Genomic DNA, 27,939 nt, shown 5'->3' with positions numbered 1-27,939 from the left:
AGCCGGCCCTGAGCCGGAGCCCTGAGGCGCCAGCCTAGGCGGCACTGCGGGTTCCCGGCGGCTGTGGTGCGGCGCTATGGAGGAGTTCGACGGCGAGCCGACGGTCACTGTAAGGGGGCCCCGAACAGTACGCTTCCCCCCCCCCCCCACCCCGGGGCCCGGAGATTGGGTTCGTCTCGTCCTTGCCGCTGGCGAGGTGCCCGGCCCCTTCACTGTTGCCCCCCGTTCGGAAGTCGCATTAATTCGCTCCCCGCGTGTGGGTCGCGGTGGTCGCTGGGTTTCTGCTCCCTTCTATATTCTGAGGAGTACCTGGCCCTGGAGACCGCCCTCCTAACTCTGTTCCTTTCCATCCCTTGCCTCCCCGACCTCCCTGCTTCTCTGGCTTTTCCTCTTGGGCTTAAGCTTTAATGAGCGGGTTGGAGCCAGGCGGAGGTATTGTACGGCTTTTTTTCTCCCAGCATGGCAACCCACTCCAGTATTCCTGCCTGGAGAATCCCAGGGACAGAGGAGCCTGGTGGGCTGCTGTCTATGGGGTCGCACAGAGTCGGACACGACTGAAATGACTTAACAACAGCAGCAAAGCTTCACGTCGCAGCCCCGTGAGCTTGGCTTCTGCTTGAGCTCGCCCAAGGTTTACCAGGTATAGTTCTCTTGAGAGACTGGTATTGTTCAGTCGCCCGGTCGTGTCCGACTCTTTGGGACCCCATGGACTGCGGCATGCCAGGCCTCCCTGTCCCTCACCACCTCCCAGAGTTTGCTTAAGTTCAGGTTCATTCTATCCGTGATGTTGTCCTGTCATCTCATCCTCTGACGCCCTCTGCTCCTGCCCTCGATCTTTCCCAGCATCAGGGACTTTGCCAAATGAGTCGTCTGTTCTCATCAGATGACCAATACTGGAGCTTCAGCTTCAGCAACAGTCCCTCGAGTGAGTATTCAGGGTTGACCTCTTAAGATTGACTGGTTTAATCTCCTTGCTGTCCAAGGGATTTTCAGGAGTCTTCTCTAGCACCACAGTTCAAAGGCATCAATTCTTTGGCGGTCTTCCCTTTACAGTCCAGCTCTCACAACTGTCCATGACCACTGGGAAGACCACAGCGTTGACCACATGAACCTTTGTCGGCAGTGTCTCTGCTTCTCAACTCACTGCCTAGGATTGTCATCACTTTCCTGTCAAGAAGCAATTGTCTTCTGATTTCATGGCTGCAGTCACCATCTGCAGTGATTTTGGAGCTCAAGAGGAAATCTGTCATTACTTCCACCTTTTCCCCTTCTATTTGTCATGCAGTAATGGGGCCAGATGCCATGATCTTTTTTTTTTTTTTTTAATATTTAGCCTTAAGCCGACTCTTTCACTCTCCTCCTTCACACTCATCAAGAGGCTCTTTAGTTCCTCTTCACTTTCTGCCATTAGGGTGGTATCATCCGCATATCTAAGTCTGTTGATGTTTCTCCTGCTTCTCTTGATTCTGGCTTGTAACTCACCCAACCCAGCGTTTCTCATGATGTACTCAGCCTATAGATTAAACAGTAACAGCAGACAGCCCTGTCATACTCCTTTCTTGATCTTGAACCGATCAGTTTTTCCATACAGGGTTCTAACTTTGCTTCTTTGCCATTTAGCAGGGCTTACAGGTTACCAAGAGCTAAGAGGTGTAGAATAAGCCTAAGTAGACAGACAGAAATATTTGCCAGTCAGGGAGTATTTCTCAGGAGACAAATGAGATGGTCTGGTATTCCCATCTCTCTAAGAGCTTTCCACAGTTTGTCATGATCCACACAGTCACAGGCTTTAGGGTAGTCCATGAAGCAGAGATAGATGTTTTTCTGAAATTCCCTTGCTTTCTGTATCATCCAGCAAATGTTGGCAATTTGATCTCTAGTTCCTCTTTCTTTTCTAAGCCCAGCTTGGACATCCGGAAGTTCTTGGTGTGCATAATGCTTCAGCCTAGCATGCAAAATTTTAAGCATGGTCTTACTAGCATGTGAGATGAGTGCAATTGTCCGATGGTTAGCACATTCTTTGGTACTACCCTTCTTGGGAATTGGGATGAAGATTGACCTTTTCCAGTCCTGTGGCCACTGCTGGGTCTTCCAGACTTGCTGACATAATGAATGCAAAACCTTGATGGTATCCTCCTTTAGGGATTTGAGTAGTTCTGCTGGAATTTCATCACATCCACTAGCTTTAACGGCAGTGCTTCTTTTAAGGCCCACTTGACTTTGCACTCCAGAATGTCTGACTCTGGGTGACTAACCGCACCACTGTAGCAATCCGGTTCATTAAGATATTTTTTATACAGTTCTTCCATGTATTCTTTCAATCTCTTCTTGGTCTTTTCAGCATCTACTAGGTCTTGGGAGAATATCCTGCTTTTTCATTGCTCTGTTTGCTTTCACGTCTGTTTGAACTCTCAGGAAAGTATGTCAGATGTGGATGATATATGATGCTTAGAAGGAGATTCATGGCTGTTAGAAGAGGGATACCTATCCTTCCCCCATCTGGGATGCTCTTCTCTCTCGGGTTTCTATCCCACACATTTTTTTACGTACAAGCTCCAGCAGCCTCTTTGTCAGAAAAGCTTTCCCTGACTTCCCTGACTAGGAAATATTTCCGTCTGTCTATTTAGGCTTGTTTTGCATCTGTTAGCTCTTGGTAACCTGTAAGCCCTGCTAAACAGCAAGCTGCTTGACCTTATATTTTTGCTTTTTAGAAAGTTGAAATGCCTTCAGCTTTCTGCTGAAGCCATCAAATTGCAAAGCAGTATGTCACAAAACCAAAAACTGAAAATAGAAGTCAATTCAAAGCTAACTAGACAAGAGACATGAGATCTCAAACAGCAGTGAATGTGGGATGTTACTGTCTATAAAGTTTACTGCTATATCCTATAGAAAGTTAACTTTTAATGCATATGTGAAGTAGTTTAAATGCTAAATATCCATCAAGGACTGTGTCACTGTTTTGGGGGAGGAAAAATAGACTATTGGAATCACTGGGACTTTTTCAGACTACATGTTATCTTGCTTTTCCCTCCTTTACTTATGTCAGAATCTTTGGATGGGGAAACTTTCTCAGTACTCTGTGCGACCCTGGAGAGCTACTTGCTATTGAACCATGACAATTAGGCATGCATTTACAAATGGAATGAAAACAGTCTAAGCTGAGTTTTGCCCCCAGTAGTGATGACTGACTTGTGACAACCCAGCTTTACATTGGTGTTGGGGAGACCAGGTAGGAAGACCAGGTTGGCCTTGTGGACACAGCCTCTCAGAAGGGCATCATCCATTGTCTAGAATCTGAACCTCAACAATGAAAGTTTGAATTCAGTCATGTCTGTATTTGAGAGTTAGTCTGCTCTTTAAGCTTGCTCTATGTGGTGTTGGAGAAGACTCTTGAGAGTCCCTTGGACTGCAAGGAGATCCAACCAGTCCATTCTAAAGGAGATCAGCCCTGGGTGTTCTTTGGAAGGAATGATGCTAAAGCTGAAACTCCAGTACTTTGGCCACCTCATGCGAAGAGTTGACTCATTGGAAAAGACTCTGATGCTGGGAGGGATTGGGGGCAGGAGGAAAAGGGAATGACAGAGGATGAGATGGCTGGATGGCATCACCGACTCCATGGACGTGAGTTTGAGTGAACTCCGGGAGATGGTGATGGACAGGGAGGCCTGGCGTGCTGCGATTCATGGAGTCACAAAGAGTCGGACACAACGGAGCGACTGAACTGAACTGATACACACTCTCAAGAGGCTGATGAATAACCTTGAAAACTATCGTCGCTTTTTGTAGCAGGGTGAATATATCAAGGCTCGTGAAGGCCAGTTAGTAACTAGCAGATTCAGGAATGTTTCAGTGTGGATCCAAAGAGATTAATCTTGAGTAGTTTTTCTAGACCAGTGGTATTATCTTTTTAGGTCAAGGACTCTTAAGAAATGTGAGTTATAGTTCTTATCTTTTTTTTTTTTCTAAGGGCTTCCCTGGTGGCTCAGCTGGTAAAGAATCTGCCTGCAATGTGGGAGACCTGGGTTGGGAAGATCCCCTGGAGAAGGGAGCAGCTATCCACTCCAGTATTCTGGCCTGGAGAATTCCGTGGACTGTATAGTCCATGGGGTCACAAAGAGTCGGACATGACGAGTAACTTTCACTTCACTTCACTTCACTTCACTTCACTTTTTGGTTCTTTCCAGATAAATACCTAGAAGTGGAATTGCTGGGGTATAGGAGAGATGCATGTACTCAGTTGTGCCTGACTCTTTGTGACCCAATGGACTGTAGCCCTCCATGCTCCTCTGTCCATGGGATTTTCCAGGAAAGAATAATGGAGGGGGTTGCCATTTCCTTCTCCAGGGAATCTTCCCCACCTAGGGATCAAACCTGTGTCTCCTGCATTGGCAGGTGGATTCTTTACCCCTAGCGTGACCTCAGTGGGTCATGAGGGAACACAGAGGATTACAAGGGTTGCTCCTAACAGTTGGGGAAGGCTTTGTCCTACTGCGGGAGTGGAATGAGGTTTGGGAATGAGCATCAGAAGTCCCTGTTTTGGGACTTCCCTGGTGGTTCAGTGGATAAGAATCCACCTGCCAATGCGGGGGACACGGGCTCAGTCCTTGTTCCAGGCAGATTTCACATGCCGCGGGACAGCTAAGCCCATGCACTCTAGAGCCTGTGCGCCACAACTGGAGAAGCCACCACAGTGAGAAGCCCGAGCACCACAACTACAGAAGGCCCGTGTCCAGCCATAGATTAAGTTCCTGTTTTGGCTCTTGATTTTATGGATATAGTTCTGGAGGTTAGATAACTCAAAAAGGGTGGATTATGCAGTTGGATTTATGAAGCTGAGACTCAGAGGAATTGGTGTGACTGAGTTGGAGAAAAAAATAAAGCACCATTAAGATGTGACATAGAGGCCAGGGGATTGGAGGTCTTTTTAGTGAGTAACAGCGGTTCAATTCCTGTTTAATTTTTTTAACTGCCCTTTTTCTGAACTACAGATCACTAAATTACCATATAATAATTGATTAGGGGGTAGCTTTCCTTTTTATCAGTACTTGAGAAGTGGCAGGCTGGGTCAAGGTGCCTAACAACTCTCTTGCTCATTTAGGGTCTAACAGACTGGGCTCATCTCAGCCACACTCAGTTGTATTTATAGATTTATAGATTAATAACTTCTACTACCACTGATTACTAGAATTATACTTGCAAGTCAGTTGAAAGCAAAGCCTTTAGGAAGAATAACAATTTCTGTGCCTTATTTTTTTTTTACTAGTGGATTCCAGGAGTGAATTCCCAGAAGAAGCAAATGTGTTTTGACTGGGGTCCAGGGGAGATGCTGGTGTGTGAAACCTCTTTCAATAAAAAAGGTAGGTTTTTTTGTTTCTCTTGTAGATTATCTGTGTTGGTACAATTGTTTTTTTTTCTTTATTCTCTCAGATTTGACTACCTGAGATATGAAAACAATTGAACTTATTTTGTACCATTTTCATTTTTGAAACTTTTTAGCTGTTTAAGATTTTCATTGATTTGTGAGACTTGGCAGATGTTGAGTCCAGGGGAAAAAAGTTAACAATGATCTTCCCAATGTTAAAGAAGGTTTTCTTTATACTTAAAAGCTTGAAGCTTTTTGTTTCCCTTTTTGTCCTGAGTGACTACATTCTCTTTGTAGTGGTCCCCTCACTATGAATGTTGTCCGATGTCATGGCCCTTACCTTCATTTTTTCATTGTGAACAAAATAACTTGTCCTCTAAGCTCCATCAGGTGTCAGACATGGCTCTTAACCTTTCCGATTGAGACTCCCTATAGGAGCAAGGTAAAATCAACATCTTGATACTTGATTTTGCTTTCTCCTTTTCAAGAGAGAAATCTCAGGAAATGTTGAAAGGATTATTTTGTGAATCTTTGTCATGTTCTTTATCTAAGTATAGAGGTTTTCCTCTTTTGTTGGGAGCACATTGAGCTAATGAAGGTCATACAATTAAGGTAGTATGCAATTCGTGTGATTTTTTTTTTTAATTAAATTTTTTTGCCACTTGGCATGGCATGTGGGATGTAAGTTCCCTCGCTAGGGATTGAACCCATGACCCCTGCATTGGAAGCATGGAGTTGCAACCACTAGACCACCGATGCTCAGTAGTGTCTGACTCTTTGCAATCCTGTGGACTGTAGCCCTCTAGCCTCCGCTGTCCATGGGATTCCCCAGGCAAGGATACTGGAGTGGGATGCCATTTCCTTCTCCAGGGAATCTTTCTGACCCAGGGATCGAACTCTCATCTCTTGTGTCTTCTGCATTGGCGGGCGTGTTCTTTACCACTGTGCCACCTGTGAAGCCCCTCATGTAACTTTTAAGCAGAGTAGTTTTTCTTTATTTTATAGTTTGAAATGATCCCTGATGTTGCCAAATATCTATGGGATATCTTGGTATTGAGAATCTCAAGTTTGGTAGAGTGGTAGAAGTTGCTCAGAAGAGAAACTTCTGTGACTGTGTCTGAACAGCTTCTTTCCCTGCTTAATGGGAAAGCTTATCAACGTTTCTAGCTTGTCCTTGATTGTTGGAAACTCAGGATTTTCTTTCTTTTTTTATTTATTGAAATCACATTCACAACAAGCCATTGAACATTATCACAACTTATTTGAGAAGCTGCTGTATGTGAAATTTCCATAAGTTGGTGGTTTATAATTTATCATTACAGAGCCTTTTCATCACTGTTGCAAAATAGTTTAGTCCTTGATTCTTTGTTTTAGGAGTAATGGCAATAAAAAGTAATATAAAAAGAATATTTATTTCGACATTTTGTAAAACTTCAGCTGTAGGTTTATTTATTGAGTTTACATAGGGTAATATTAAGTGGTTTCCTTTTTTTTCCTAGTATATTTCAATGGATAGAGGTGAAATGTCTTTACAGAGTATGCTAGTGAGTTGAGGGATGAAGTCTAAGAGTAAACATTTGCGTATAAAAATTCACATATGTCATAAATCAAAGCAAGATCCTTTATGACCTACTTCCTGCTGCTGCTGCTAAGTCACTTCTGCTACTGTTAAGTCGCTTCAGTCGTGTCTGACTCTGTGCGACCCCATAGATGGCAGCCCATCAGGCTCCCCCGTCCCTGGGATTCTCAAGACAAGAACACTGGAGTCGGTTGCCATTTCCTTCTCCAATGGGTGAAAGTGAAAAGTGAAAGTGAAGTCACTCGGTCATGTCCGACTCTTAGCGACCCCATGGACTGCAGCCTACCAGGCTCCTCCGTCCATGGGATTTTCCAGGCAACAGTACTGGAGTGGGTTGCCATTGCCTTCTCCGTGACCCACCTTCTAGAGTAATGGAAATAAAAACAAAGTAAATAAGTGGGACCTGATTAAGCTTAAAAGCTTTTGCACAGCAAAGGAAACTATAAGCAAGGTGAAAAGAAAACCCTCAGAATGGGAGAAAATAATAGCAGATGAAGCAACTGACAAAGGATTAATTTCCAAAATATACAAGCAGCTCATACAACTCAACACCAGAAAAACAACCCAATCAAAAAGTGGGGAAAAGACCTAAACAGACATTTCTCCAAAGAAGACACACAGATGGCTAGCAACCACATGAAAAAATGTTCAACATCGCTCATTATTAGAGAAATACAAATAAAAACTACAATGAGATATCACCTCACACCGGTCAGAATGGCCCTCATCAAAAAGTCTACAGACAATAAATGCTGGAGAGGGTGTGGAGAAAAGGGAACACTCTTGCATTGTTGGTGGGAATGAAAATTGATGTCGCCACTATGGAAGACGGCATGGAGATTCCTTAAAAAAAACTAGGAATAAAACCACCATATGACCCAGCAATTCCACTCCTCAACATACACCCTGAGGAAACCAAAATTGAAAGAGACACATGTATCCCATTGTTTGCAGCACTATTTACAATAGCTAGAACATGGAAGCAACCTAGATGTCCATCAACGGATGAATGGATAAAGAAATTGTGGTATATATACACAATGGAATATTTAGTTCAGTCGCTCAGTTGTGTCCGACTCTTCGTGACCCCATGAATCGAAGCACGCCAGGCCTCCCTGTCCATCACCAACTCCTGGAGTTCACTCAGACTCAAGTCCATCAAGTCAGTGATGCCATCCAGCCATCTCATCCTCTGTCGTCCCCTTCTCCTCCTGCCCCCAATCCCTTCCAGCATCAGAGTCTTTTCCAGTGAGTCCACTCTTCGCATGAGGTGGCCAAAGTACTGGAGTTTCAGCTTTAGCATCAGTCCTCCCAAAGAAATCCCAGGGCTGATCTCCTTTAGAATGGACTGGTTGGATCTCCTTGCAGTCCAAGGGACTCTCAAGAGTCTTCTCCAACACCACAGTTCAAAATCATCAATTCTTCAGCGCTCAGCCTTCTTCACAGTCCAACTCTCACATCCATACATGACCACAGGAAAAACCATAGCCTTGACTGGATGGACCTTTGTTGGCAAAGTAATGTCTCTGCTTTTGAATATGCTATCTAGGTTGGACATATCTTTCCTTCCAAGGAGTAAGCAAGCGTCTTTTAATTTCATGGCTGCAGTCACCATCTGCAGTGATTTTGGAGCCCAGAAAAATAAAGTCTGACACTGTTTCCACTGTTTCCCATCTATTTCCCATGAAGTGATGGGACCGGATGCCATGATCTTCGTTTTCTGAATGTTGAGCTTTAAGCTAACTTTTTTACTCTCCACTTTCACTTTCATCAAGAGGCTTTTGAGTTGCTCTTCACTTTCTGCCGTAAGGGTGGTGTCATCCGCATATCTGAGGTTATTGATATTTCTCCCGGCAATCTTGATTCCAGCTTGTGTTTCTTCCAGCGTTTCTCATGATGTACTCTGCATAGAAGTTAAACAAGCAGGGTGACAATATACAGCCTTGATGTACTCCTTTTCCTATTTGGAACCAGTTTGTTATTCCATGTCCAGTTCTAACTCTTGCTTCCTGACCTGCATACAGATTTCTCAAGAGGCAGATCAGGTGGTCTGGTATTCCCATCTCTTTCAGAATGTTCCACAGTTTATTGTGATCCACACAGTCAAAGGCTTTGGCATAGTCAATAAAGCAGAAATGGATGTTTTTTAGGAACTCTCTTGCTTTTTCCATGATCCAGCGGATGTTGGCAATTTGATCTCTGGTTCCTCTGCCTTTTCTAAAACCAGCTTGAACATCAGGAAGTTCATGGTTCGTGTATTGCTGAAGCCTGGCTTGGAGAATTTTGAGCATTACTTTACTAGCGTGTGAGATGAGTGCAATTGTGTGGTAGTTTGAGCATTCTTTGGCATTATCTTTCTTTGGGATTGGAATGAAAACTGACCTTTTCCAGTCCTGTGGCCACTGCTGAGTTTTCCAAATTTGCTGGCATATTGAGTGCAGCACTTGCATAGCATCATCTTTCAGGATTTGAAAGAGCTCAACTGGAATTCCATCACCTCCACTAGCTTTGTTTGTAGTGATGCTTTCTGAGGCCCACTTGACTTCACATTCTAGGATGTTTGGCTTTAGATGAGTGATCATATCATCTCAGCCATAAAAAGGAATGCATTTGAGTCAGTTCTAATGAGGTGGATGAACCTAGAACCTATTATACAGAGTGAAGTGAGAGAGAAAGATAAATACCATATTTTAACATGTATATACGAAGAATTTATTTGCAGGGCAACAGTGGAGAAACAGACATAGAGAATAGACTTAATGGCCATGGGGAGAGGGGAGGGGAGGGTGAGATGTATGGAAAGAGTAACATGGAAACTTACATTACCATATGTAAAATAGAGAGCCAACAGGAATTTGCTTTATGGCTGAGAAACTCAAACTGGGGCTCTGTATCAACCTAGAGGGGTGGGACGGAGAGGGAGATGGGAGCGGGGTTCAAAAGGGAGGGGACATATGTATACCTATGGCTGATTAATGTTGAGGCTTGACAGAAAACAGTAAAATTCTGTAAAGCAATTATATTTCAATAAAGAATTAAAAAAACATAAAAAAAAATTCACGTATGGGGGCTTCCCAGGTGGCTGAGTGATAAAGAGTCCACCCGCCAATGCAGGAGACATGGGTTCGATCCCTGGTCCAAGAAGATCCCATATGCCATGGAGCAACTAATCCAGTGTGCCACAACTCGAACCTGTGCTCTAGAGCCCAGGAACTGCAACTGCTAAGCCAGTGAGCCACAACTACTGAAATGCATGCCCTAGAGCCCGTGCTCCACAGTAGGAGAAGCCACGCAAAGAGAAGCCCGGGCACCGCAACTAGAGAGTAGGCCCTGCTCCCTGCAACTAGAGAAAAGTCCAAGCAGCAACGAAGACCCAGCACAGCCAAAATAAATAAAAACTTAAAAACTCATATATGAGGAATTTCTCCTGCTATCCAGTGATTAGGACTCTGCTCCCACTGCAGGGGTATGGTTTCAAGCCCTGGTTGGGAAACTAAGGTCCTACATGCTGCATGGCCAAAAAAAGTAAAAATAAAAATTCATGTGTGGATAAATAATATATCATGAAATCAGTAGCAAAGAAGCTGAAGCTTTTGTAATTAGCTACTCAATTAAAATTTTTAGAGTGCTTTGATGACGATGATGGTGATAGATGTTAATTTTTTTTTTTTTCCTGTTTCAGAAAAATCAGAGATGGTGGCAGGTTGCCCCTTTATCCATATCATCCGAAAGGATATAGATGTTTACTCCAAAATCCTGAGAAAACTCTTCAATGAATCCCATGGAATCTTCGTGGGCCTCCAAAGAATTGAAGAAGAGTTGACTGGAAAATCCAGAAAAGCTCAGTAAGTTGGCTGCTGATAAGTGCTGCCTCCCACAACTAAATTTTGAAAAACCAAGTGAAATGCATCCTTTTCCTTTTGCACAATGGATGGACCTCCTAGAGAAATATGGGACTCTGTGTTTGATTTTCTGGCCTCTGCTGGGCAGTATAAGTCCTTATGGTCACGGATGGAGAAGTCCTACAGAGAATGTTTGAATGGCTGCCAATTGACTTGCTGGCTGCTTGATGAGCTTTCTTTGTTTCTATTCCTACTTCATTTACCCTCCAAAGAATAAAATTTAGGCCAGATAAGCACCCGAGAATCATTGAATGAGGTCCCCCTGTTGAGAGTTTTGTTTTGTCTTTAAAGAATTATTTTCAAGGCATTTTTTTGGGAAGAGACCAGAAAACTTGCATTGTTCATAGACTAGAATTGGTCGAAGTATGGTTTGTGAGACCTCACCTCATATCTCCAAAATTTCTAGGGGTGGATCCTAAAGTCTCTAGGTGAGGCTTAAGTACAAGTGGAGTTTGAGAGCCCCTGTGTTAGGTTTTTCTTAGTGTCCATTCATATGTCTAGGGAATAGATAACGTTGATATTTGTGTTGGAAAAACAAAACGTTTTTCCTGTGTTTCACTCATAACCCTTCTGACATCAAATGTATGGGAGTTTTCATGCACCAACCAGTTCTCTGACCCCAGCCGGGTGTCCTACAAGTCACCTGTATTCTGACACCGCCTACCTGGAGATAGCAACAGATTCCGTCAATTAGGGGCTCTATCGCGCAAAACTGCCTCCCATTCAGATGCCAGTCATAAATAGTGGGTCCCCAGGTTACCTACAGCTGCTCTTCAGCTTAGCTATAAATCAGAGGTTCCCATGGTAACCTCAGGTTTGATAAATTTGCTGGAGGAGCTCACAGAACTCAAGGAAACAAGTTTAGCAGTTCATTAAAGGATATGAGAAAGGACCCAGATGGACAGCCAAGTGAAGATGAACGTGGGGCCTGGTCTGGAAGAGTCCCAAGTGCAGGAACCCCGTCCCTGTGGAGCTGGGGTGTGTCACCATCCTGGTACACGGATGTGTTCACCCACCTGGAAGCTCTCCAAACCCCTTGCCTTTGAGACTTTATGGAATCTTCCTCATGTAGGCATGATCAATTATTATCTCCATTTATGGCCCTTTCCCCTCTCCAGGGAAGTCAGGGACAGGGCTGATAATTTCAATTTCTAATATGGCTTGGGCTTTCTGGTGATCAGTCCTCATCCAGGAGCTACCTAGAGTTGAAACAAAAGATGCTGCTGGTGCTCTTGTCATCTAGGAATTTACAAAGTCTTTAGGAGCTGTGAGTCAGGGATTAGGGATGAAGATTAGTGTTTTATTTCTTCTTATAAACCACAGTGTCACAGTATTTTACTTCCTTGATAAGCATTTTATAGATGAATCACCCCAGAGGATACCCTGGTCAGCATGTGTGTGTGCCTGTGTGTTTATGAAAGATCACTGCTGACAAGAGGCTCTGGTACAGGATAGTGGTAACTCAGAGGAATCTATATTGACATAGCATGTCAGAAGTCCTGTAGGTCCCTGAAGGCAGGGACCCTGTCTTGTTTATGTGGGCCTTCTGTTCCCAGATACCCTCATTCATCTATATAGTAGGTGCCTTTAAATATTTGCTGAATTAAATAAATTAGTGATCTTGTGAATGTCCTTCTAATGGTGGGATGGTAGCTCTTGTTTTGTGCGTGGGGGTCAGCATATCATCTTGTTTTTGGGCCAGGTGAGTTATTTATTCGGGACTGAGTCTTGACTGAAAAATTAAGTGAGAGTGTGTGCAAGTTGCTTCAACTGCTGCTGGCCCCATTGTACCTTCTGTTCATCTTTAAAGGGAGCTAGAAAATAAAAGTAAATGGAGCCAGTAGGCAGCATTTAGGTCTCTTCATTTAGAACTAATGTTTCTTTCTAAGGATCTATATCTTGGTAACTAATAGCCAGTTCCTTTTTTGTTTGTTTTGTTCTGCTCTTTGCTTTTTTAAGAACTCTGTTTTGAGATAATTTTAAACATACAGAAAAAGTTCAAAAATAATAGACTTCTGTACATCCGTCATTCAGCTTCTCTGATGTTAGTATCTTGTATAACCACATTACTGGTATTTAAACCGGGAAACTTAAATGTTGATGCAGTATGATTAACCTGAAGGCCTTATTTCAGTTCCACCATTTTTTCCACTAATGTCCTTTTTTTTCTTCTGCAACCAAATGAGGTTGCATTTAGTTTTTTTCTCCCTAATCTGATTCATGGCCTTATGACTTTTGAAAAAAGTAATTGATAATTGACCAATTATCTTGGAAACCGTCCCTCAGAACTGTCCTGGGTTTTCTCATGACTGAGCAGAGATTATGCATTTTTAGCAAGAATACCACAGAAGTGGTGTGATATGTCCTTCCTCACACATCATCACATCATGAGGTTCATGACGCTGATGTTTTATTATGTTTATATTGACCTTGATCACTTGGTTAATGTGGTTTCTACTGGGTTTCTGTACTATAAAGTTATCATCTTTCCCTTTGTAACTAGTAAGTATTTGAGGGAAAAACTCTGAGACTATGAAAATCCCATTTCTCCTCAAATTTCAACCACTAATTTTAGGATCCATTAGTGGGTCTCATTTGAGACAGTTAATATCCTTGTGGACTCATGGATATTTCTTTTAGTCCCTGGGTTATATGGTATTTTGTTTATTTTGTGGCTCAAGTTGTTTTAGCTTTGGCCATGAGGAACTCCTTCATGTTGCCTCCTGTCTGTCAGCAAGCTTATCTTTTTTTTTTTTTTTTTGATAGTTTCTATCATCACAAGATGTTCCTTATTTTTTGTCACCACAAACTGTTCCAGGTTCATCTTGTATGCCATTTCATCTTTTGTAGATTAGTTCGAGTGAGTAAAAACTACCGATCAGTCATAAGAGCATGCATGGAGGAAATGCACCAATTTGCAGGTAAGTATTGTGTGTGTGTGTGTGTGTGTGAGTAATTGAAGTATTTATCTGGCTATAAGTACTACAAGGTAAAATCTGATTGACATTCTAGTTTAAAACTTACTTTCCTATCTTACATAATCTGTAATTTTCTGGCAGTTGTCTTGAGTACATTTTAGAACAAATTAGAACATATTATGTTAGCAGGTATGAGGCTAAAGGGCCAAATTAAAGACCTTTGACAATTACATTCCAGTTCTTTGATCTTGGTGATTGAAAGTTATCATAACCCTGAGAGCCATATGACTCGTAGGTGCTGGATAGAATCTCGTATAGCATGGTGGTCTCTACGTTTGCCACATTGTAGTTGAAAGAGCCACTTGTCATTTCTGGGCCATGGTTTGAGATCATTGATGTACAACAGAGATATGAAGCATGTTTCAAAAAAATCTGCAGTGAAAACGGGTGGTCGTCAGAAGGCACAAGCCGTAGTGCCTGTCTGTGAAGCTCTAACAGTAAGACTCGAGTTACATTGCTCACTTGAAATGCTTTGTGTTTTGTCAGTTGCTGATAAAGATTCAGCCATTGGCCGCCAGTTCAGCAGCCAGGTAAGGGGGTGGGGCCGCCTGTGTTGTACCAGCGCCATTTATGTCCTTCTGAGTCCTCAGTAGCCAGCGGGGGTGGCTTTGTAATCACTGATACTGCAGACGTCTGTTTTCTTGCCAGGTAGACAGGCGACTCCTTGGAGTGGTAAGAATCATCTTGAACCTCCTGGTGCCCTCTTCAAGGCTTAGCACTTTGGAACACAAGGATGTGCTTGATAAACACTTGTGCGAGTCTTCAGCTCTTATGGGGAATATAAATCCTGACCACAGTGTGTCACCTGAGATAGTGAGCTGAGGTTTAGAACCACTGGGTAGTCTCATAAACTACTCAGTGAGCCAGTGTTTATAAATGGCAGGGTGTTGCATTTTAATTGGAAAGTGACTTAAAGAATTCTCATTCTTTGGTTAGAATTTTGATATTATTCAAACTCAGTAGTCAGTAGGGACTGGTACACCCATCTCTGAAGTCATCAGACCATTTATTTTTCCTTATGGTTAAGGTATAAATTTCTGTGATTGTATAAGAAGGATGATAGGGGTATTGCATATTCCTAAGGTCAGGGTCCACAGCTGATTTATTTTGGAGTCTTACATTGGGTTTACTTTTTTAATAGACTGTTTCCTAAACATCAATCCCTTGAATATCAACATCGTTAATTTTTGCTGTACCTGTATATTATGATATTATTTGCTAAATATTTTTCTAAAAATCATTTCTCCCTTTTTACTAAGAGCTGTTTCCTAAACTATAATATTCATCAAGATCATGGGTGTAAAGAGCTACTTACATTTTTCTAACACGTGTTAAACTAAAACCACAACCATTAAAACAGAAACTATTATTGTGTGTCCCACCCCTAAAATTCTCTGACTGTCTTGTGGGGAACCCTACCATAGGAACAGTCTATAAATGTTGAGTTAATGAACGACCATCCTGTGTTTCAAGCTCTGCTTTGTTTCTTAGCGCTAGGGGAAAAAAATCTTAGGAATGTTTTCAGTCAAAACTTGGCCTCTGTTCCTTCCTTAGGTCTCCATTCTGTCGGCAGTGGAGCTCATTTGGAACCTTTGTGAGATTCTTTTTATCGAAGTAGCCCCAGGTGAGGTGGCAGAGGTGTCCCCCTACCCTGTCCTGTGCTGTGATGAGTGTTTTGTTGCCTAGAATGTGCTTTTTGTTGCTTTTCATCAATATAAGCATTGGGAAGTATTACAGGATGCCTGAAGAAGCCTGTGTTTTTGTAAGATACTGCAAAGAGAGTCAGAGTATCCTCTGAAAACCTTAAGTTGTAGGCAGGTGACCCCTAAAAACTATGAAGTAACAGATATTAAACTAGCGTGCGAAAGGAGTGGTGCATATTTATAACATGGACTGGTGGAGCTTTACAGAGTTTTAGAAGCTCGGGAGAGGTGTGTGCAGGCTCTTCCCCAGCCTCCGAGGGAACCAGCCTTCCCAGCTCCGCAGACTTTCAGCCTCCTAGAGCACGAGACAGTACGTTCCTGTTGTTTAAAAGTTTAAGAAGAAAAACGTTATACAGATACGAGGCAGGATTAGGTGGTGGAAGGCAGAGTGCCGTAGAGACTTCCTTTGTTGGTGATTGGGTCAGGGGCAACCCTACAGCTTCATGCGTCCACTCTGAATTATTCCCTTGATCTTGAATTTGATTGTGGTCAGTACAGTATCCTGGCTTGAGTGGGCTCTCTGTGGAGGGGCTGCAGACCTTTTTGCTTCTTCTAATGGTTTATATTTACTATTATCTGTAAGCGTGTATTAGTAGTCTCTGTGCAGTCACAGCTTTTTATTCATACTCCTGCTCAAGCACTGAGCAGCTTGAAATTGAATTGGTTGGTTGTCTGCTCGCCTCCTCCAGTAGATTCTGACTGTTGCTATCTTTTTATCATGGTTGTGTACCTGGCACCTAGTCAGTACCATCCCCTTATGGTCATTACTGATGTGGTCACTGAGTATTGTGTAGTTGTGAAGAAGCTGGGGGTGGTCAGGGTGGTGAGGTTTGGGTCTCATGTTCAGCCCCCCTGACGATTCAGTGAAAGGTTGAGCTGCCTGGCAGAAGTCCACAGAAGCCCACAAAAGTCCATTTGCTAGCTCAGCCCTGTGGTCAGGACCACACGCCCGCTCACTGAAGAGGGACAGACCACTTCTCCATAGTTGGCTCGCCTGCCCTACACTCTGTACTTCGGGCAAATGGAATTTACTGCTTGTGTGTTTCCTCCCAGCCGGCCCTCTCCTCCTGTACCTCCTTGACTGGGTCCGACTGCATGTGTGCGAGGTGGACAGTTTGTCGGCAGATGTTCTGGGCAGTGAGAATCCAAGCAAACACGAGAGCTTCTGGAACTTGGTAAGACCCTCGTGTGTGCTGGGCCTCCCTGCCTTCCGCCTCATATCCTCTTTGGCCTGTGCTCCTGGGCTGGCCTGAGGGTTTCCCTGCTGAGCCCACGTGCGTGTGGTTCTTTGAGTCTGTGATCATGGAGACGTGCTTAGGGAGGTGTTTTCTTCCCTGCTCCGTGGGAGAGTTTTGAACTAAGTTTTCATGTAAGAAAAATAATGCTTTGTAGACTTCACAGTGAGAAGGGAATTTTGATCTTTTTGTGGATCTAAGAATGAGACTTGGTGAAGACAACGCAAAGCTGATGGATAGGTGCTGGGGTAGGGGTTTGATGTCAGTGAGCCCAGGGCTGTTTTGAGGTGTTAGATGTGTTCTGAAGCTGAGTCGTGATGATAGTGCCCAACTCCGTAAACTTACTCCAGTTCACTGAATTAGACACTTAAACAGGTGAATGTTTATAAGATGTACATTGCAATCAGGAAAGCTATTAAAAACAAAGACATTGATGGTCCCAGTCATTTTGGACGGTCAGTTTGAAAGTCAGTGCGTGTGTGTGTATTCTATGGGAGAGCAGTACTTTTCCATTCACCTGTACTGACCTATCACCCAGTTTGGAGCGACCAGGGAGGAGGTTGCTGATTGACTTGAATGTTGGAGACTTATAACATCTGAAATTCAGGTAAAGAGCTGCTGTCTTTGAGGCTGTTTCTGAGGCCTTCGGGTGCTCAGAGATCTGTGCAGGTGAGGGGAGAGGCTTTGTTCAGAAATGGGCGGGCCTAGGTTTTAAGTGTGTGATTCAGTCTCTGTATTTGAGTGGTGCTGTGTTCGGGCCCTGAGCGGACAACCAGGACCAGAGCAGGCAGTGATGCCTGCCCTTACGGAGCCTGCATTCTGGGTGGGGAGACAGAAACAAAGAAGCAAGTAAAATATATGTAAAAGTGAAGTGCTCTGCAGAGAAAGAGCAGGGGAGGGGAATTGGGAGTGTTAAAGTCGAGGAAGGGCACCCTTGTGAGGTGGCTTGTGAGTAGGAACCTGAGGAGGTGACGAGGGGTAAGGGCTCAGCTCCTAGAGAGGCAGCGTGGTGGTGGTGCTTAGTCACTCAGTCCTGTCTGACTCTTGGGACCCTGTGGACTACAGCCCACCAGGTTCCTCTGTCCATGGGGTTTTCCAGGCAAGGATACTGGAATGGGTTGCTGTTTCCTTCTCCAGGGGATCCTCCTGACCCAGAGATCAAACCTGCATATTCTGCATTAGCAGGAGGATTCTTTACCAGTGAGCCACCAGGAAAGCCCCAGAGAGGCAGGGTAGTTGAATGCTAAGAACAGGGCCTGTGGTGCCAAGCTGCCCAGGTTAGCATCCCAGCTCTGCCTCTTACCAACTGTGAGCTCTAGTGAGTCACTTAACTGCCTTTAGTTTCTTCATCTGTAGCCTGGAGAGTGTAACACCTGTCCCACAGGGCTGTTGATTGGGTTAGTTGAAGGAGATAAAGGTATGACCTAGCTGGTGGACAGAGTAGAGCTCCCGTTTTACTCCTGAGTCAGCTGGGGTAAGGAGGACATTGGAGAGTCAAACACAGGAACATTGTGATCTAACTGAGATTTTCTTTTCTTTTTAAAAACATGTATCTATTTGGCTGTGCTGGGCCTTAGCTGTGGCACGCAGGCTCTTTAGTCGCAGCGTGTGAACTCTTCATTGTGGCGTGTGGGGTCTAGTTCCCTGACCAGGGATGGAACCCAGGCTCCCGGCATTGGGAGCACTGAGTCTTAGCCACCGGACCAGCAGGGAAGTCCCTGATTCAGGTTTTCAAAGGCTTTTCTGGCTGCACTGCTGAGAACAGAGCAAAAGCAGAGCGGAGAGACCAGTCTGGAGGCTCAGGTCCTAAATCAGGCAGCTGTGATGGTAACTTGGACGCGGGTGGGAGCTGAGCGGAGGAGGTGGTGAGAGGTGATTCGATTCTGGATGCAGTTTAAAGGTACAGTGATAGGCTTCGCTAAGAGTTGGATGTGTAAGAAACAGAAGAATGTGGGTTGGTGGGCTGGCGCCGACTCGGCGCTCACGGTGAGGCAGGTTAAGGTGCCCGAGGGCCAGGTGGGGCCACTGGCCATAGGACGTGCGTGTCCGGATCAGGGAGGGGTGGGACTCGCAGCACGTGTGTCCTTGGCTGCTTCTTCCTTTTCTTTTGCCGTGGCTTGCAGGATCTTAGTTCCCCAACCAGGTATTGAACCCAGGCCATAAAATAGCATGGAAAAACCTGAACCAAATTTGGCTAACCCAGTATTTGAACTAGAACTTTTTCTTTTAATTGAAACTTTTACGGATCAGTGCTTTTATTTGATGCACTTTGGTAATTTTTATTTTCTATTTCATTTTAAAAAGGCAGTCATACCTGCAGTGGGACACAACAACATGCAGTTCGAAAAGCTTGGGGCAGGTTAAACTAGAAGGTTGGGTGGGGCAGATTACCTCTGAGGGAGGAGCCACCACGCTTCTCCGGGACGAGGAGGCCAGAGCGGGCTGGGGGCACTGGCTGCTGAGCCTCCGCCTGGATGCTGTATTCTTGCTGTCCCCCAGGTGACCACCTTGGTGCTGCAGGGCCGGCTGGACGAGGCGCGACAGATGCTCTCCAAGGAAGCCGACAGCAACCCCACCTCTGCAGGCATGTGCCGAGTCCTGGGGGACCTGATGAGGACCATGCCCATTCTCAGCGTATGTGGAGCCACCCGGGCCGCGGAGAGGGGTTCATACAGGGAGCGTGAGGGGCTGGCATGGTGACCGCCCCGTCCTCGTCTCTCCCACAGCCTGGGAACACACAGACCCTGACGGAGCTGGAGCTGAGGTGGCAGCACTGGCACGAGGAATGCGAGCGGCACCTCCAGGACGGCACGTTCGCCTCCAACCCCCACCTTGAGTCCCTCTGCAAGGTCTGCGGGGAGCGGGTCCTGGCCAGGGGCCAAGCCAGCTCCTCCTGGGGCCCTGGGCGTCTAGCCCAGCAGCAGCTCCTCCTCAGACGGGGCTCTGTATGGGCCCTGTTGGGGAAGAGTGAGCTTTTGACTCAGCTGCTCCAGCTGAGATGAGGAGCCTTACGGGGAAGTGTCCCCAGAGTTAAGGGACAGCGTCTCTTCTCAGGTCCTGCTGGGAGATGATGCCGCCCTGCTGGAGCACAAGGAGCTGCTGAGTAACTGGTATCACTTCCTGGTGACGCGGCTGCTATACTCTCAGCCCACGGTCAAGCCCATGGATCTGCACCTCTACGCCCAGGTGCCTCAGCTCCTCCGGGAGGGGAGGGGAGTCGGCATCCGGGGCTCTGCTCCCTGCCGGGTCACTTGTACCGTGTGGCCTGGTTGACTTGACCCTCCCTGGGGAACAGAGGGGGCTTTCCTTGGGCCCAATTTGAAGGACCCCATTGCCCTTCTCCAGGGTCCCCTACACAGCAGCCCTGCCTGCCCCCTTGAGTCTCTGCCACCATCTAGGGATTGAATGGGTCACCACCTTTCCACAGTCCAGCCTTGACCTGTTTCTGGGAGGTGAGAGCAGCCCGGAGCCCCTGGACAACATCTTGATGGCCGCCTTCGAGTTTGACATCCACCAAGTGATCAAGGAGTGCAGGTAGGACCCGCTGCACCACCACCACGCTGAGCACCTCAGGGCTTCAGCTCAGCGCCTAGTGCGCTCCCCGTGTTGTATGCCCATCACCTCCGTCCTTTTCTAGAGTGTCCTGCTCCTTCCTGTTGGTGTCTTAGCCTTCTTCCCACAGACCCGTGCCCCCCGCCACAGCCACGTTAGGTAGACAGTGTCTTCTCTCTGGACGAGCCTGGGGGCCTTCCTGAGGCTTGCAGGCTCCTGTATCTGTAACAGTTTCCACTTCAGGGATGTTTAAAGTAATATTGCAAGAAATAACTATGGTATTTAAAATCCAGAAATAGCCAGCCAGCTTATTTCTTGGAACCTGATGGACATGCAGCCACCTTACAGGACAGCACTTCTCTGGTGAGCCAGGAGCTACCACACCACCACATGAGGCTGGGTCTGTTCGGAGCAGAGATTCTACATCAGCCCCCTCCCCAGATCTCTCCCCAGATCTTCAGCAAGGCAGGAAAGGGAGGGTGAAACAATGAATCCAAAGCAAAGCTTTCCAGAATCCCCACCTGTGGTCAGAGAACTTCTCCCCCTCCCTCCTTGTGCAGAGGGAGAAGGCTGGGAACGGGCAGGTGGCCCTGCTCAGGCATCGAATTCACTGACCTCAACTGGATCTTTTCTTTGTTAGTGAATCTGGGCAGTGGGAATGTCTCCCCGCTTCCACCCTCCACCCCCACCCCACTCATGCTACCTGCTCTTCCTGTTTGGCAGAAAGAAAGCCAAGGTCCACCATTCAAAAAATGGTGGTAGACTTGGAGAAAGGAAGGTTTGTGTCCGTATTCTTTTCACAAACCTCTAAAATAGGGACTGGTTGGAACTGGAAGATAACTTACAGAACTCAGCTGGTTTTGGCGAGGGATCGTATCTGCAGTGAAGGATCAGTGGGTGTGGCTCCCAGAGGCACAGACACCAGTCTTTAGCTTTGTCAGTGTCTCTGTCTATAATTCAAAGCAATAGGCATTCCAGAATGTGTTGTCTGTTACAGGCAGTGGGTTATTTCCTCCAGGGCCTCCTTCATAAGCCACATCTGGGATTTTAGGATCAAGACAGATTTGAGCTAAAGGGGAAGGAAGGACAATAAAAAAGGTAAAGCACCTTGCTGCTTTCAGTGGTTGTAGAAGGAAAAGAGAAAGAAGTTTACGAAGAGGCATGGCGCTAATGAACGCCACTGAAAAACGCATCAGCCCTGCCAGTCTTGAAGGAGGAATGATCAGACTTGCAGCCCCTCAGTCTGGGCATCCGTCTGCCCTGGCAGGCAGGGAAAAAATCGAGGTATTTCCATTAGCTGGGAATCTAGGAGCTCGGGTTTTCCTGACCAGTAAGCTTCTTCCTGCCCTACTCTGAAAAGCAGGTCCCGGGACCTCTGCCCATTAATTGAAAGAAGGGCTGAAGTATCCTCAGAGAGAGAGTGGCCTCCTGGACGAGGAAGGGTGGGATCTGGGTCTCCTGAGTACTTGCTTTCTCACGGGTTGTTCCGGTTAGGCCCCAGCTCGCTTCCCAGGGGAGAGTGGCACCTCTGTCTGGGGTGGGCCGGGGGGCTGGTGCTGTGGAGGAGCCTTGAGCTTCAGGTGTGGTGTCAGCTGTTCACTCCTCTTGGGGGGAATGAGGGAACCCTTCCTCAGCCAGAAGGGAGCTTTCTATGGGGGTACCTGATGACCCCCATGTCAACCATGCCAGGCCGTGGGGCAGACGGCTCCTGAGGCAGAGCAGAGAGACCCTGAAAGTGAAAGTGTAGTTGCTCAGTCGTCTCCGGCTCTTTGTGATCCTATTGACTGTATATAGCCGCCAGGCTCCTCAGTCCAAGGGATTTTCCAGGCAAGAATGCTGGAGTGGGTTGCCATTTCCTTCTCCAGGGGATCTTGCTGACACAGGGATTGAACTCACGCCGCCCGCATGGTGGGCAGGCTCTTTACTGTCTGAGCCATGAGGGAATCCCAGGGAGGCCCTGGGAGACCACAGTTTACCAGCTCCTGCTGAAGGGCCACGTGTTTGCCTGGCGTATCCACAGCTGGAGGAAAAATTGGATTTCTTCCCTTGTGGGTTGCAGTTGCCAATTCTTGCCATCCAGCAAAAGGAAAAGGGGAGCTGGCATGTACTTCACAGGAAGACAGCAGCCCCAAGGCAGGGCAGACAGCCCATTCAGTCAGTCATTCAGTGTAAACCAATCCCTACTCTCTTTATATCCTGAGAGCAGGATTTTTCACCCTAGCAGCATTGAAGGTGCTTTTCCCTCTCCCAAGATTTAAAAAATACTCAAGCATTATATACAGATACAGAAAGGCCTATGCCAAGTAATAAATTAAAAATGTAACTCAAAATGGTGTATTCACACTGCAGTGAGTGCATTAGTATATTCTATACAAAATGCTAGTGAGTTTACAAAATTTGGTGATGTAAAAAAACTTAACATCTGGAACATTTAGAGGGTCCTAGAAAATGTCATTTTTAATAAGGGCTAGAGATGATTTTGGGTTTTGATTAAATGTGGTTTGGGGACGGACTTTTAGACCTTCGTTATGTGTCAGATTACATATCCAATAAAATCAGTCATGTAATCAAGCAAAAATAATTTTTATACAAAGTATTAATAGACACTACAAGGTGGTTTTAAAGTGCTGTCATGTATATATAATTGTGTTCATAAAATATGCTAATCAAAACTATGCAGCAGTGAGAGATGTTAACAGAACATAAACAGCAATCCAAATGCACACAGATACAGTTCTTTGAATTCCATGTCTCATCAAGAATCAAATCCCATCGATTTTTTCGTCCTTTGCTTACCCCTTACCCTGTATCTGCATTCTCTATATCTCATTGGGTCCCTGGATTTTATTTTTCTGTGTGACATTCTCCAATGAAACGTCTTGCTGGCTGCTGTTTTGGGGTTGAATGTCCTTCTCAGTGTGTTATTAGTCCCCACCTAGCGGGCAGACAGAGCCCAGCTTGCCACTGTCCCTCCCCTCCTTTTACAGCAAAGGAGGTGTGGGGCTCCTGCTTATGCTCCACACCTGCGGGCTGTGGCAGCTCATCCTGACATTGCTTCTTGCCTTGGTATCTGAACCCGTAGCATCGCCCTGAGCAACTGGTGGTTCGTGGCCCATCTGACAGACCTGCTGGATCACTGCAAGCTCCTGCAGTCACACAACCTCTAGTAAGGACGCCGTGGCCATGCCCGCCTTCTGCTTGCTGCCACCCAGGCCCTTGAGGGTGGGGTGACCGGAATGCCTCGGAGGGAGGTTGGGCTGCTGAAGGGGGCCCTGAAGAGCAGCCTGGGAGCCTTGGTCTCGTGGTCTGTTCTCTGCCAGCTTTGGATCCAACATGAGAGAGTTCCTCCTGCTGGAATATGCCTCAGGACTCTTTGCTCATCACAGGTAGGAAGGCCGCAGGGCTGAGGGGCAGCAGGGTGCTCTCCAGCAGGCACTGCCTGTGCCAGACGGGGTTCTATCTCGTCTGGTTCCTTGACAGCACAGGGTCTGGGGAGGAGCTGCCTTGGAGGCTAGTTCTTGGCCCCAGGGCAGCCTCTGGGCTCGCCAGGCCCTCATGTCTGTCCCCCTTGGACCCATGCAGCCTGTGGCAGTTGGGTGTGGACTACTGTGACCACTGTCCTGAGCTGGGCCGGGTCTCTCTCGAGCTGCATATTGAGCGGATTCCTTTGACCACGGAGCAGAAAGCCCTCAAGGTACTGCGGGTCTGCGAGCAGCGGCAGATGACGGAGCAAGGTGAGTGGACTCTCCTCCCAGCCTTCAGAGAGTCTGGGCAGTAGCTGCCAGGAGGTGAGCCAGAGCGCTGGAGAATCCCTGGGGCAGGGGGAGGAAGAGCTAGGGACCCACTGGGACCTAGAAGCAGTCGGGCACGCGGCCTGTTAAGGTCCTGACCACGTCTATGCTCGTGCTTCCAACCAGAGGTTGGGCTGGGGCAGCCGTGGTTTGTCCTGTCCCGGGGGGTTGCCATTGCTGGCTCAGGCTGGCTTGGGGGGATGCAGGACGGAGGTGACTCAGGAAGAGCACGGGGAGATGCTGATGAAGTTTGCCCCGTCTCTTCCCCCTTCACTGTCAAGTGGTACAGGCCTAAATAGTTATTCTTCCCAGAGGCACTGCGTGTTCATGACCGTCCCTGAAAGCATACAGCACTCAGGACCCAAAGCCTGGTAGGATTTTCAGCATGTGGACAGATAATGACGTGTGATGTGTGGGGAGCCTTGCAAATATTCTCGCTACCCCTGAAGTGAAACCTACTCAAAACCAAAGCCTACCAGGGTGGGTTGTACGGTTAACGAGGCCAGAAGACAATTTATAAACCTCACAGTTCCTAGTTGCTGCTGCCCAGCTGTACTTGGAGCCCACAGAGAAGCCACATAAAAGTCAGAGGCGGTGGGAAGGCTGCTCCTATCTCAGCAGGGTTTGGGAGTGGAGTGATTTGTAGGGTAAACGATTTGCCTTTTCTCTTTTCCCTGCAAAGTCCGCAGCATCTGTAAGGTCTTGGCCATGAAGGCGGTCCGCAACAATCGTCTGGGCTCTGCGCTGTCTTGGAGCATTCGAGCCAAAGACGCTGCCTTTGCCACGCTGGTATCAGACAGGTGGGCTCCCCTTCTGTGTGCTTCCCGGGTGCTGCCTGCGAAGTTGCAGGGCTGAGGAGGGGGCCTGGGGCTGCTGCTGTCATTTCTGGGCTGGCCTTGCAGGTTCCTCAGGGATTACTGTGAGCGAGGCTGCTTCTCTGACCTGGACCTCATTGACAACCTGGGGCCAGCCATGATGCTCAGTGATCGACTGACGTTCCTGGGTGAGTCTCTGAGCTGTCCCCTGGACCTTCAGCACGAGCGCACAGATATGGACTTGCACAGAAGTTCTAGACTTCTCCAGTCCAAAACACACAGAACTCTGAGCGACTTCCCTGGCAGTCCAGTGGTTGAGACTCCATGCTCTCTTCCGGCCTCTGGGCCCTCCGCGGGGGCTGCTTGCGGGCCGACTGCAGACCGTTTGCCCACGCGTCACGAACCTCAAACCAGGGGCGGATTCTGTCACAGGTTGTCACCAAACGGCAACGTTTTCCCGGAACTTGCTTGGGATTCTGTTTCAAATCTGTAAGATTGTCACCAGATGGCAAAGTTTTCGGTAGATTTGCCCAGATATGGTACTTGTATAATATGGAGACGTACCATTGAGAAAGGTGGGGTTACTTCTCTGGGAATTCAAGGCTTCTCGTTATTCTGGTTGGTCTTACTCTGTTAGTCTTAGGTTTTGAAGAACTGATGTTTAAAGTCGTCAGGATGTGACTTTTTAAGGGATAAGTTTGGTTTTTTTTCCCCTAGGAAAGTACCTATTTCATCTACATTTTCAAACAGTATAAAATTGTCTATGGTATTAAAATTTTTTGATCTCAAAAAAAAAAAAAAGACTCCATGCTTCCACTTCAGGTTTGATCCCTGGTCGGGGAACCAAGAGCCCACATACTGTGCAGCATGACCAAAGGGGGGAAAAACAGATCAAAATACACAGGAGCCTGTGTGGTCTCTGCAAAGCGTATTTTTTGGTAACATTTTCTGGTAACTTGAAACTTAGAAATTGTGAAAGTAGTGTAAGGAATAAGAGACTGCCCTACACACTTTACCAAGTTAACCAGTTATGTTTTGCCTCATTTGTTTTATTCTGTCAGTCAGGTTTTTTGGGAATAGTTTGAAAGTATGTTGGAGACACTGTTTCCCTTCCTCCTTAAATATCTGAGCATGTATATCCTAAAGAATAAGAACATTCTCTTAACCAGTTACGAAAATCAGGAGGTTCAGCACTGACACAGTACTCTCACCTGGTCCATATGTTGTCCCAGTAGTCCTTTGTCATGAATGTAGTCTTCGAATCTCATTAATGCCTCTGCCTTTGTTGGTCTTCCTTAACCTTGATGTTTTTGCAGTCTGTTCAGCTCTCTTGTAGAATATTCTTACTTTAGGTTTATTCATGAACAGCCTCAGGTTATATACTTGGCAGGAATTCCACTGAGGGGATGTGTTAATAGGAACTCCCTTAGTGGAGTTCACCTTGATCACCTGGTTAAAGCAGCATCCACCAGGGGTCTCCTCTAAAATTTATTAAACAGATTTATTAATCTATGGAGCTGTACTTCGGTATTATTTAAATTTCCTCAGACTTTGACCCACTAGTGTTCGTAACTACTGGTGATTTCCTGACTGCTGATAAAACTGTGTTTTAGTTGGCATTCCCCTATATGGAATTCCCCCTCCTCCCGTTTATTCTTTCATTTATATCAGCCATGGCCTCGAGGGTTATTTTATTCAGTCTATTATCAACCATATCTCTCGTTCATTTTGATGCTTATATTCTCCCAGGTTTGGCTCTCTGGAGCCCCCTTTAAGCAAGGATTTTGAATCCTTTTGGTCTCGTTGGCTGATGAGCTTGGAGGCCGCTTTGGAAGAATTTCCTTGCTCTGGGGTCTCTTGTTGAGGGTCACAGGTGACCTAGTGCTCTCTCTTCCCAATAGGGAAGTACCGCGAGTTCCACCGCTTATACGGAGAGAAATGCTTTGTCGATGCCGCTTCTCTCCTCCTCTCATTGATGACGTCCCAGATTGCCCCCCGGTCTTTCTGGATGACGCTGCTGACAGACGCCCTGCCCCTTTTGGAACAGAAACAGGTACAGGTTGAGACCACAGTGTCTTCTCTTTTATCCCGTAGCTGTTGCAAATGTATATCCATCCATCATCTCCTTAGTAGGGGTGTGTGTTTGTACCCCCATAGCGCCCACTCTGGAAATCTAGTATCTCAAGTTATCAAGTTAAGTCTTTAACTTGAAATGAGGCAGCCGTCCACTGGCAGTGCTCAGCCCAGGGCCCTGACGAGAAGAGCTGGGAGTGAGTGGGGCCTCTCACCCACCAGCACACTTGTCCACATGAGATACAAGAAAGGCTGCCTCAGCCCGAGCCCTTGCACAGACCACTGCAGGCTCTGGCTGGCGAGCAGCTCCGCGAAGCAGCTCTCCCCGCAGGTGATCTTCTCCGCGGAGCAGACGTACGAGCTCCTGAGGTGTCTGGAGGACCTGACCTCAGGAAGGCCGCTGTGTGGAGAGCCCGATGCCCAGCAGCTCCAGGTCAGTCTGATGGTTCCAGGATGGAGAAGAGAGAAGGCACCCTGCCCCACAAGATGCTGGCCCCTTACAAACTCACACGCCTCTCACGTTACCACTTGCGACTATGGCGCACTAACTTTTTAGGAGGAAGTGGGCTGACTCGAGTGTTCTGGGCTCTCGATTTTCTTTCCTGTCAGTTGTGGTGGTCCTCTGCATGCAGCTTGGTCTCATACGAAGAACTTGCTAGAAGAGACTACTGAACGTTTTGTGCTCTTTATCTCCCTTTGGATTAGTCTTGGGAAAGAAGGAAAACTTCCTGCTGGTCTTCACACAGGCTCTCTTTCCTTTTAGGATGATGATATTGAGACCACCAAGGTGGAAATCCTGAGACTTGCTCTTGCGAGGAATCTTGCTCGGTCAATTATAAAAGAAGGCTCATTGGAAGGTTCCTGAAGTTGGCTCCAACATGGTATCTTTGTAAAGGCAATGTATATACACTTTTAAAAGAATAAATGTTTCTTTTTGCAAATACAGGCA

The 27,939-nt window shown here is 46.4% G+C and overlaps 1 protein-coding gene across 3 annotated transcripts; it reads left to right on the top strand.

Moving 5' to 3' along the window:
- Positions 1-27,935, top strand: NUP85 (nucleoporin 85). 3 transcript variants are annotated; one of them, XM_010816523.4, is made up of 19 exons: positions 1-127; positions 5,264-5,357; positions 10,624-10,786; positions 13,694-13,764; positions 14,308-14,351; positions 15,376-15,445; positions 16,578-16,699; positions 19,259-19,393; positions 19,486-19,608; positions 19,814-19,945; positions 20,187-20,293; positions 23,394-23,477; positions 23,632-23,697; positions 23,894-24,045; positions 24,785-24,902; positions 25,005-25,105; positions 26,819-26,970; positions 27,322-27,423; positions 27,754-27,935. In XM_010816523.4, the coding sequence occupies exons 1-19, from the start codon at positions 77-79 to the stop codon at positions 27,853-27,855; spliced, it is 1,989 nt and encodes a 662-aa protein (XP_010814825.1). In that variant the 5' UTR covers positions 1-76; the 3' UTR covers positions 27,856-27,935.
- Positions 27,936-27,939: the final 4 nt, after the last annotated feature.

This window comes from Bos taurus, chromosome 19, assembly GCF_002263795.3.
Source record: "Bos taurus isolate L1 Dominette 01449 registration number 42190680 breed Hereford chromosome 19, ARS-UCD2.0, whole genome shotgun sequence".
Classification (NCBI taxonomy): domain Eukaryota; kingdom Metazoa; phylum Chordata; class Mammalia; order Artiodactyla; family Bovidae; genus Bos; species Bos taurus.
Note: the sequence above shows the minus strand (reverse complement) of the source record. Positions and strands in the feature narration are given on the sequence as shown.